Source organism: Quercus robur, chromosome 9 (genome assembly GCF_932294415.1).
Source record: "Quercus robur chromosome 9, dhQueRobu3.1, whole genome shotgun sequence".
NCBI lineage: Eukaryota > Viridiplantae > Streptophyta > Magnoliopsida > Fagales > Fagaceae > Quercus > Quercus robur.
In genome coordinates, this window is record NC_065542.1 from 603,931 (window position 1) to 616,244 (window position 12,314).

The 12,314-nt window shown below is 32.5% G+C and overlaps 1 protein-coding gene across 2 annotated transcripts; it reads right to left on the reverse strand.

The window, feature by feature from the left end:
• Positions 1 to 282: 282 nt before the first annotated feature.
• LOC126698568 (uncharacterized) lies at positions 283 to 6,592 on the reverse strand. Of its 2 annotated transcripts, XM_050395888.1 has the most exons (8): positions 6,303 to 6,592; positions 4,889 to 5,000; positions 4,294 to 4,484; positions 4,070 to 4,164; positions 3,547 to 3,978; positions 2,832 to 2,940; positions 1,384 to 2,029; positions 283 to 964 (listed from the first exon to the last, which is right to left on the reverse strand). In XM_050395888.1, the coding sequence occupies exons 1-8, from the start codon at positions 6,435 to 6,437 to the stop codon at positions 843 to 845; spliced, it is 1,842 nt and encodes a 613-aa protein (XP_050251845.1). In that variant the 5' UTR covers positions 6,438 to 6,592; the 3' UTR covers positions 283 to 842. The 2 variants fall into 2 exon arrangements, with proteins under 2 accessions (XP_050251845.1, XP_050251846.1); XM_050395889.1 differs by lacking the exon at positions 6,303 to 6,592 and having other exon boundaries at positions 4,294 to 4,434.
• Positions 6,593 to 12,314: the final 5,722 nt, after the last annotated feature.

Here is a 12,314-nt window from a genome sequence, read left to right on the forward strand (position 1 = left end):
AAATGGGACTAATTGATTTGTGGAGGCGAGGGTGGATGCATAAGTCCTATAATTAGAGTAACTTGACCCAGGGTGGTTCACGGAAATTTGATGCAGAGCATCCAAATGAGAGCCACACATGCCCAAGGCCAGTGAACTTTTGGGCTCACAATGAAAGGAAGAGGAGAGAGTGCTTCAAGCTCTCATTGCTAGGACACTTGCTGACCCAGTAAAAGTTTTTTAACAGTCCAGTATCAGTACAAAGTAAACAATCCCACTTAACAAAAAAACTAAGAAGAGGCCTTTGGAGCAAAAACAAAACAAAAACCAATTAGAATAATTCTCTGAATGATATCCAATTCTGTGTGAACCAGATTAATTTGTATAAGGATACAAGGTGCAATATTGAAAACCAATACTATCTAGAGAAACATGTCGTGTATAAAATGCTTATAAATTTAGCAATTCCAATACTCGTTCAAAATCCTCAGAATTGCAAGCATTCCAAAGCATACAAGGCCACCAGTGTTTTGCTGCCAGGCCTTCCTACTGATGATAGTGCATGACCTGAGGTTGCCCATGATTTTGAGCAGAGTCCTTGATATACATCTTTTTTTGCTTAATTGACAACTATATAATTAAAGAACATATGCATAAAAATTCACTAACATCACGCATGCAGCATGAAAATATTTGATCAAGCCTCACATCACAGCATGCTGCTGCCTACACAAAACAGCAGCGCAAAAGCAACACAGAAATCCAAATACAGACATTTATTGCACCACAAGAAATACACATCTTTAAGCGCATTGAACTTGAATAATAACAATGGGGGGAAAAAGGAACCACATCTCAGCCTATCATCTCCTGGTTTTATCAAGAACTTCAATGTATCTCTTAGGGATTCCATATTGTTCAATTAGATGTTTCGCAAGATCATCAATCACTCCACCTTGTACCAAAACCTCATGTCCTTTCTTACCTGAAAAAATAAAAATAAAACTTTTAAAATTTCAGATCAACAGGAGTATGAATTTAGCTGAATGCATTTGCCACATAAGATGACAAGTCTGATAAGTCATACAAATACAAGCCACTAGTTATTCCGGAGGTGAAACAAAAATAGAAATGAAGGCACTTAGTGATGTACGTCAAAAACCTGGAAACAACATGGACAAGCTAGACTGACTTGAAATAAGGAGAAATTGAGTCATTGTTTATCTACAAAGTAGGCTTACATTCTTCAAAAACAAAAGAAAGCAGAAGCACCATAGGGTTTATTAACAAATGAACAAAAACTCTAAACCTGAAAATAATAACTCACTATGTTTGCCAACTGATAACCACCACCAAACATAAAATTCTCAATATCGTCAAGACTGATAAGATAGGATAAGATACCTGGTAATTCTGTCACTGATGTACTGCAAGCAAACTTTTTCTGAAGCTCCGATGCCAATGCTTCAGCATCAATCAAAAATGATTCCATCCCTGAAAGTTTAGTCACCTTTTTGTTACCTTGTCGCCGTTCTGTCAATATCTGAATTGCTTTCAGAGCACCTTTACGAACAACTGACTCGCTTCCTCTTGTCACAACGTGGTGAGGTTGCATCCGGCTTATGAATGCCGCCCCTAAATCTTTTTTATGAATTTCTGTTGGGTACCTTGATCCTTTTTTTATGGCCCCCTTGAACAGTGCATCACATAATATGGGATCCAGGACTACAATGGACCTGTCGGTTGGCTTCACCAGATTTTCTTTCTCAACATATTTGAAGACAATATCAGTGGCTTCTGAGGCACTATAAAGGTTTCCTGTATCAGCTCCTACAGAAGCAAAAATGGGATTGACATGTACACTTGGTTTATAGATTTCTGCCACGTCAAGCACTTTATTTGACCGACTTTCATTAGCAGCATGATCACTGATCTGATCATTTTTCTCTACTTGTCGTTTCTCAGGCTTGAAGGATGAGTACTCCACATTATTGCGGTTAACAGACAATAGCATAACCTCCTTTTTATATTTATCTTCTTTTACAGAAATCTGTTCATATTGTATAATCATTGTAAAGAAAAAAGATAAGTAAACAGAATACAAAAACAATAAAGTAATAAGCACACAAGGCCCTCACGCATAAAAATCTAGAATCCTGCCTCCATTAGATCCACATACTGCCTTTTCATTAAACAAGGTCATCAATCACTTTGACCCCTAACTACAGATTTTTGTAAAGAGCATCGATAACTAGACATGTGCATAGGATATGTTTACAAACTCAAAAGAAACAAATCATTAGCACAAAGTTTCAATGGAAATGCAAAATTACAAATGGTCCTAAAGGATCAGCAAAGGTATTTTGCTTTAATCTGAAAGTTGTTTTAACAGAAAAATCTTATGCCTCTAAAATTTATTACTATCAACCCAAAAAAAAAAAAAAACTGTGGAAAAGACCTGTCAAATTATTACAAAACCCTCAAATACCATTATTCAAAGAGAAAAGTGAAAAGTTGAGGCCAACAACACATTTAACATTCTACCTTGGTTGTTATATAGGTTCCTGATACAATGAAGTGGGAACTTGAGTTCACAATGGCATACCCTCCAAAACTTCCTATATGCATTTTCCATGGTTATGGATTAATGTTTCCAAAATTGTCTCCAAAATAACTAATGCAATCAGATATTCTAATTCATCTTTCAGATATCATACCACCATTATAAAAACAAATGACTATTTTGGATTTTCATTGCAACCAAACAGCACCAGATGAAACCACTCATAAAATTTTTGAAAACCAACTATAAATTAACAGTAATAACTCATGGAATGCTGTACAAGACACACCAGTCCCATAGACGATTTAGCTTGTAACCACTTCGATAATTTCTTATGGGATGATTTCTTGATGTCTAGAGTGATTCCTGAAGGCCTACAAGGTAATACATGGTTTGCCCTACACCACCACAAAGCAGCAGCATGTGTTAGATATGTTAGAAAAGGAATACACAGAAACAATGGTTAATGAAGTAAAGAGTACAATGTGAGTCATTTTGAAAATTTTTTGATCTCAAGTACATGAATATATATATGCGATGCAAAGTGCAATTTTCTACTAGCCCATGAGACAGCAATGGTATTTTAAGCCTGATTTACTCCCGCCCCAAAGTATCATGTTTTGCCTCTATATACCATCTCTTTTCAGTTCGGAAAAAAAACCACAAAAATAGAAAATTCTAGACAAACCATCACAGAAGACATGATATTTATATTTTGAAACACTGATCAATTATTTTTTCCTGTAAGAAAGTGAAACTCACTAGTTGATACACTTCAAGGGATGGGATCTCTCTCTTTCTCTTTAGAAATAGGTGCTTGGGTGCAAGTCCCCAAGTTCACTATCTTTTTACTAATTAACTAGGAAAAATGGCATTGGAAAAAAATAATAATAATAATAATTCTGTAATAAAGCTAACCCACAGAAAATTCACTGATCTGCACTCAAGTCACAAAACTGCGGCTTAAGCCTCTGAATGTAGATGGATTAGGGCATTTTACATACCATAGTGTACTGCCAGGCATAGGAAGATCTTTGTCTTTAATTGTTGTATGCAAGGCTTGCAAAAGGCATTTATCCAAAAGAGCATCCACATCTTCAGTGGATAGAGTATGTTGGACATTCAAATCCTCAGATAAAACGTTGTCTGTCACCTTCAAATCACCAACTCCGCCAATTATTTCTTCAGCAGTAGCATTGTCGACATCAATCTGTTTTGATGAACTTGAAGCATGATTAGCTTCATCAAAGACATCAGTTACATCAACATTTTCTCCAACTTCAATGTTATCGTCACCATTCCGCTGCCCATTTGACACATCAGTAGAACCTTCACATGAATCAGAAGCTTGGCCGGACTGCAGTAAAGCAGGATCCTCAAACACAACATCTTCAAAAAAGCCAGCATTTGGCACATAGCGGCCCTCAACTGATTCCCTGTAAAACAACACGAAGGTTTCATATAAATTGTAAAGTTGTTTAAAATTTTAAATCATTCTCAAATATATACACTTCCAGCGATACTTGCCATAGTATGTCATGATAATGGTGAGTGATTCTCAATGCCTTTCCCCGCAGCCCAGCTTTTAAGGCTTCAGTGCTGCTCATAGTGGTTGCTCCTACCTGCATCAAGATCAATCAAATATGCCAGCAAACAATTCACAAGAGCTTTGACACCACTGCAATGAAAATATTCCAGAGCACATTTGTTACTTATCCCCAAAAACATGAAAAAGTTCCAAACTTTCATACCGCAATGGGAGCTGGATTACCAGGGACTTTTACAGCCCATGTTTCCCCAGCTAGAAATGAAGGTAGACCTTCTACAGGTACACTGATACCAGGAAACATCAAATCTGCCCCTCCAATGATGAATCGTGAAACCTCACCCCCCTTTAGCATGAAAACAGGCAAGAGATCAGGAACCTTCCATAGAGCAAACACTGCAATGGAAAATAAGCTATTAAATCCAACAAACATGTCAATTATTATAAAATTAAAAAAAATAAAAAATTAAATTAAATTAAATTATAAAAAATAAAATAAAATAAAATAAATAAATAAAACTAGAGAAAAGCCTCCAAACATTTGATCAATATTACTGCAAACACATCCTTCTTCAAAAAATCATGAGTCATGATTAGTGACATTAACAGAATTTTATGTTCCCCAAAGTTTATGGATTATTATATTATTGAAAGGAAAACAACATCCAAGTTTTGGTTTCATTTCTCAATAGTAAAAAAAAATTGGATAATAACAAAAACACTGGCGCAATGTCAGATACTTTTGAAAAGCAAATGAAAATACAGGAGACAAAACCAGTTACTGAGAGATAATCAAATACCTGTGGGATATATTTCTGTGCCTCGCCCATCAACATCAAAAAACATAGGAAAGCCTCCTTCTACAGCATATACATGGACTCGATTTTGAAACTTTGCAACAGTTATCTCAGCCTGATATATTATTTTTAAATAAAAATTGCAGTGGATGATTAGCACATAAAACCAATAAAAGCATCACAACTTTACTAGGATGGCATCAACCAGGGAGAGATATTTATTTAAGCATTTTCCATCTAGATGGTACTACTATGGTTACATATTGTCAATGAAAATCCAATTTTTTAAAGGAACATCATTTAATATCATTGTCATTCATATAAAAGGTGGGGATTTGTACCCTAGTTCTCCACATAAAAAAGGGCAGGCAATGCCACTGAGCTAGCCTAAAAGGCTCTTGGTATAAAAGACCACATCTTGCAACATCTCAAAATGAAATAGAGGATCAACAATATGAGCCGGAGGGAAAAAGACTTCTCAAACAAGGTGTATGACTTCATTTAGAGTCCCTCGAGAGCAATACTATATTACCTTTGAAGTGCAAAATCCCAACCAAGAAAAAATAGCCAATTATTTCTATTGCATGCATCATAGGAACTTGAAAAAAAAAATACAATTTCTCTAAATAAATAAAAAATACTTCGCCATAACTAATAATTCAAAAGCTTAATAAAAAAACCGATTTATTTGAAAATTTGAATCTAAAAAACAATGCACACTCAGTGCAAATGGAATCATTTACAATGGGCTCATTCAAAATAAACCACCGTTATTGCCTTAACATAAAAATGCAAATAAGTATATGATAAAAAGTGTTCATTACGTATGATCATATCACTTCTATAGCACATCCAGTCATGCCCCATTATCTTTCTTGACAATTCAATTGATACAACTAGTGGGGGTGGGGATTTGAACCATTGTTGTCCTCATAAAAGAGACCAATCAATGCCACTAAGCAAGGTTCTTGCCCAACGTGCCCCATTATCATTAACAGCATCATATTCAGTTATAGAATGAATTAACATGCCAAAGATTGGGACCAAAGCTACACCCATTGAATAAAACATGGACTTATATTTGTACATGCCCACCAAATTGCACAAACAACTAATAATAATAACAACAACATTAACAACTTGAGTACCCAAATGAAATTTATACAATTTGCATTCACTACTAACACCCAAAACATAAAATGGGCCAATTTTTGTACATACCACCCCGTGTGTCATGAACATTAAAGAACAACATGAATAACTACAATGAAAATTTTATTCAATATACACAGTCACTAGAATCAATGTTCAAAAAAGATAACAAATTTGAAGCCAAATCCCAAGACCCACATGAGCAAACTTGGAATAACACATAGGATAATCAAGATTGTAACCAATCAGAAAAGAAAGAGGAAACCTTGGGAGGGAACAAAGCGTCGATGTCGGCATCCGAGGCTGCGGGGAAACGGTCTCTGACGGTGCGTTTAAGCTTCTTCCTGTCTGCCCCTGACAGCCTCTGGTGTGACTTTGCCTCCACTGCCTTCTTGAACATTCTCTGTGTCTCTGTCTCTGTATGTGTCTGTGTCTGTGTGTGTTGCTGAGCCAAAGGCCAAAAGCTATGTGAGAGTTTACTCTGTTTAGGGATTTTGGGAAATACGAAGGTTGTGGAAAAGAAGTATGGCGGTGTGAAAAAGATGAATAGGTAAGAAAGATTTTTTATGATCTCATGGTTTTCCTTTCTTTCTATTTTTTCCTTTGGAAAAAAAAAAATGTATTTACTAAAAATGAAAATGGTCTAACAAGAATTGCATTGAGTTGTTTATTTCATCTCGATATTTTTTTCAAAGTAAAAAAGGGTGACCAATCCACCACATCATTTTTACAATAAATTATAAATGATAAATTATTATTGATTTTAATTTAAACTTACCATCAAAATTACATTTTTTATCACAAATGACAAATCGAAACAATCTGTTATTTATGATTTGTTTTTAAAAAATGTTGTGGATATGACATTTTCTTTTACTTTAACTTATATTCCAAAGACCAAGTGATTTTCAAAAAAATAAAAATTATTTTCCAAATCTCATTTAAAAAAAAAACTTATTTTTCAAAAAGAAAATACTAAAATAATAAAGTTACATAATAAATATTACATTCTTCCATTGGTCTGGTTGTTTTGGTTTTTCAATAACAATCCGAAACAATATGTTATTTATGATTTGTTTGTAAAAAATGTTGTGAATATAGTATTTTTCTTTAACTTATTTTCCAAAAATCATCAACAAAAAAAAAACTTATTTTCCAAAAAAAAATATTAATAAAATAATAAAGTTACATAATAAATACTACATCTTTTCATTGGTCTAGTTGTTTTGGCTTTTCAATAATTTTTTAAACATTTCTACCGAAACATAAAAATATTACCACATAAATACTTCACTCACCACCCAAATATGTGAACCAAGTCCTCCAATCAAAAAGCTATCATCAGGAGCAGATGTCATAGGTTGAAACTCTTTAAAAAAAAAGTCCTCCAATCAAATGGAACGTTAGGTCAATACTTATAATGGCTTCCATTATGATTTATTTTTTGGGTCATGCTAACGAGTGTCCTTAGAGCATTTGTTAATAATCCAGTAAAAGAAAGTTTTTATGGGAAAAGGAAAATAAAAAAAACAATTAATGTTTTGACAACTTTTTTCATTTCCCATAAAAGTGATGTCAAAACTTTTCTAAAATAAGTTGTTAACCAATGTCCTAAAGACGCTCATTAGAATTTCCTTCTTCTTTTTTCTCGAATGATCTAAATTCTCATCAATTACAAACTACTATAATCCAATAGATTAATCATCAATATGTGTAACATAGACGGGTTGAAAAGTCACATAATAAGGTGCATCACAAGCATTGTTGTAATGTGAAATCAGTCAAATCACTAAACATTGGACTTCTAATTTTGGGATGAATTTTCTCTAATCTTTATTTGTGAGTCCTAAATCCAGTTCCACCCTTATGGAGCACAAACAGGTTCCCAAAGTTATTTAGCTAAAAAAATATTTTAATAAAAATAATCATTCAAAGTTATGCATTGAATTCTCATGTGTTACTTGAAATAGTGTGTTGAACTTGTGATTTTAACCTAAAATATAATGGTACCCTTAAGAAAGATGTATGGCACAAGAATTATGCCATGTTTGGACTCAACCCAGCCAACGCAATCCCACTTGATGGACTGGGATTTTTGCCTCGCATCTTGGGGGCAGGGTAGAGATGGATTTAGGCTGCCCCTCCCTATCTCGCATATATTTGCAGAAACGCCCTTTATTTAATTTATATTTCGAAACACCCCTAGGATCTTTACTAATTTATATTATTAAGTATCAAACTACTTGAGTATTAAAATTTTTTTTTTTTTTTTTTTTTTTGAGAAACAAACACACACACACACACACAAGGGGTTATTTTGTTTACTGTATTGTTAGATACTTTGGTTTATATTATTGAATTGCTTAATAAAAATTAGTTTGATTGGTGTGATCAATTTAATTGCAATTTTTAAAAAATCATATTATTGTAATAAGTGTGAGGCAAGGTAGGGTGAATTAAAATGGGTGGGATCTTGCAAGGTAGGGTAGAACCTTGCAAGGCCCTCGTAAGGGGCAAAGATGGGGCAAGACAACTTATCTCGACATGCAAGGCGGGGCAATGGCAGATAACCCATGATCTAGATCCGCTTCTCTTTGTTATCATCCCTAGCAAGGATGACATGTATAATGATGATAGGTTAAACTCCATAAAACTTCTATCTAAAAAAAAAAAAACCCATCAAACTCTTGGATTAGGTCAAGTAGAATTCCTTAATTAAGAAAATAAAGATGTGTGCCAAGAGTTTTGTAAGCTTAATGATATTGTTTGATCTCCTTTATAAGGTGAAATAAGATTTTAATTATCATTCATTCCCCACCTCAATCAAAGCAAGTAAAAATTTATCAAACCATAGAGTTTGACATGAATTGATAGTCACGTTTTGTATTTAGAATTTGATCATAGTTTGATGCTAGCATTTACTCCTTTGGTCGTGGTAAATAAGTTTTGTTGATTTGATCTAAAGATAGAGAAGAGTTACATCCATAATATTTTCACAACAAATTATAGGTGATTAGTTGTTATTAGTTTAAATTTAAACCTACCATTGAGATTATTTTTTCGTTTCAACAATAACAATTAGTAACAACCTGTCATCTAGGATTTGTTGTGAAAATATTGTGGACATAGCATTTATCCAAAAAATATGAGTGTTAATTTGATAAAATGTGTCTCAACTTTCAAGCGTCCTAGATTGTTCGAAAATATTTTGAAAACTTTGAAAAGAGTTAGAATGAGTTGATGATATTGCCATGAAAAATTATTTAATTTTTTTTTCAAGAATAGCCATCAACAATTATTTCAAGAATGAATAATTCTATCAAAAAGCATAGATATACAATAAATTCACAACTTATATTTACAATTGTTAAAATGGATAAAGTATTTTCTATCAAATGATACCATGCCAGTGGTATCAAAATCCAATAAGTGCGAGACATGTTAGTAAAAAATAACTAACCTAATAACAAATGAAATATATGTGTTAGTGGGTAATTATTTTTGTACACATGTCTCGCACTTATTGGATTTTGATACGGATGACATGGTATCATTTGATACCAAATACCTTCTCGTTAAAATTAAATGTCATGATTCGTGTACAATAAAAGTGATGTATGTAGTAATTCTATGTGAAAGTAATGTTGAATTAATCATAATATTTTCCCTCGAATATTGTGAAATTTATTATATTCAACAATTGTTGTAACTTCATGCATATCTTTGTAGATATTTGGATTCTGGTTTTTAAAGCCCTTTTTGTTGATAATTTGACCGTTACATTAGAAAGAGATTTAGAGGTTGTTTGGTAGACTTGTTTAAACATATGTTTTCAATTTTTAAACAACATTACCCGTATTTCCATAAACTTTTTCACCTACATGTATTTTTACACATGTTTTCAAATAATAAAACACATGTTTTTAAGTGCATGTATCAAACACCCCTAAAGTTTGAACTCTATAAAATTATCATTGAAAATTGCATTAGATACCAATTGAGGGAAAATACTTAGGATAGTCTCAGAGTATAGTGAAATGGTACTCTCTCTGATGGACCTTACTATGAATTTAATGAACAGACTTTATCATAATTGTGAGAAGAAAGAGTACCATTCACCGAAAATACTTAAAAATTACTTATAATCGAGATATAAGATTTTTGATAGGACTCCTTTCTAATTGGAGAGTAATTTTCCATCAAAGAAGGATAACCGACTTTCTATTTTGTGTCGGCCCATTTTTAACACGCATACCGTATTGAAAGCCTCGATGAAATCTTATCAAACAAGGAAAAAAGAAAAAAAAAAAAAAAGCCTCGATGAAACGTTGCAACAAATTTTATTTCTTTATGCTTATTTTATATTACGTAGTCCAACTACGGCCGCAACCTTTTCTCGTTTTGGAATAGTAGTCTGTCCGGTTATTTTGGAATCCTCTTATTCTTACAAGTTCACCATATGGTTTTACATTAAATACTAAATGCGTAGATTCTATTTCACATTTGCAAAGTGGGAGGGTCGGTGGCATCACCATGATGGATCCCACTAACTTCAGATTTTTTTAAGGTTGTTCATTATTTGGTGACTTTTTTTTTTTGGAGAAGGTTTATTTTGGAGGACTTTATGGTGACGTGGCCTATGAATTCTCAATAAAAATATGAAAGGGCCTCTTTGTACACAGAGTGAGAGAGTTTGTTCAAAAAAAAAAAAAAAAAAAAAGAGAGAGTGGGAGAGATAGAGTCTGTGTGCAAATATGAAAACAATATTACTATGAATAATCACAAAATATGTGATGAATAAAGTATGTTTATAAAATATATGAATAAACTATACTCATAAAATAATGATTATAGGAGTAAGTTGAACAAAATCACAATTTCAAGTGAACAATCATGTGATAGAATAATTGGAAATCAATTAAATAAATAAAAAAAGCGATATAAAAATATTAGTTAACTAAATCATGCTTCTTAAAATGTCTGCAGTTAATTTTTTTCCCCTATTAAAAGGACAAAGCTTTCTCTTTGTTATTTTTTATTTTTTTCCATTTAATCATTATCAACATTTCCCACTTGACACTTCATATCTGCTTTGATTCATATATGTTCTTTTTTTTATATGCTAAAAATAATATTTTTATATTAAAATCTAGCTCCTCAAAGAAAAATGATTGGTTCTGTCCTGTTTACTTATTTTGATGAACCTGTCCTGTTTACTTATTTTTTTGCTGAGAACCTGTCCTGTATACTTAAAACAAAGAAAAAAAAAATATAAAAGCTGCTTTAATTACTGCATATCTGTGCTTTGGTACCTATGGGTAGTTTTTGCTTAAAGAGAAAGTGTTGTATTGTCTATTTGTCTTTGGGTGGGGTGGGGGAAGGAGAAAGCTAGCTTGTTTGGACGTTGATATGGCCGCGAAAATCACCAGCGACTGCATGAAATTTCGTTTTCCTATTCATTTTTCCTCAATCTCTTCATTCTATTTGTCACTTATGTATACATTTTTTGGTTAAAATTTGTTTCCCCTGGGCTAAATGATTCATTCCAGAAACAACTTACTAACGTTAGATGGTATTTGGGCATGGCATAAAATTTAATCAAAATGGGAAATATATATATATATATATATATAAATAATTTTTTAAGAAGTGGGTTCCAGTTAGTTCAACTGGTAAAGTCTGATGGTTGTATAAGAGAAAGATCTATCATCAGGAGCGGACGCCATAGGTTGAAACTCTCTTAAAAAAAAAAATTTTAAGAAAGATTTCTAAATTATTGAATATTGAGAATATACCCAAGTAACCTAATATTGGCTAAAAATTTTAAACAGACTTTATGAACCTTTAAACTAATCTATTAGGTTAAAACAATTTTTTTTTTAATTTTTGAGAATTTAATAGGAATTAGGAACCATTAATTGACTTTCATTTTGTAAAATTTTTTGTGTATAAAATTGGTTTAAAATTAAATCAAATATGTTTCCTGAATACCCATTTCTTTAAAATACAAGATTTAAAAAAAAAAAAATTTTGAGGGGAAATTTTTGATGTTTTTAATAAGTATAATATACTTAATGTAAATTAAATTTTAAATTTGACATGTCAACATACATGCATATCAAAATTGGTTATAATATAAATATGAATAAATCGAAATAAATTAAAACTAGGGAAGTTTAAAAATAGTTTCAGCTTAGATTTAACTCATATTAAAATTGAGCCAATTGAGTCACTGTGACGAAATAGGTCCCACAAACCGATTCAGATCCAATCCAAA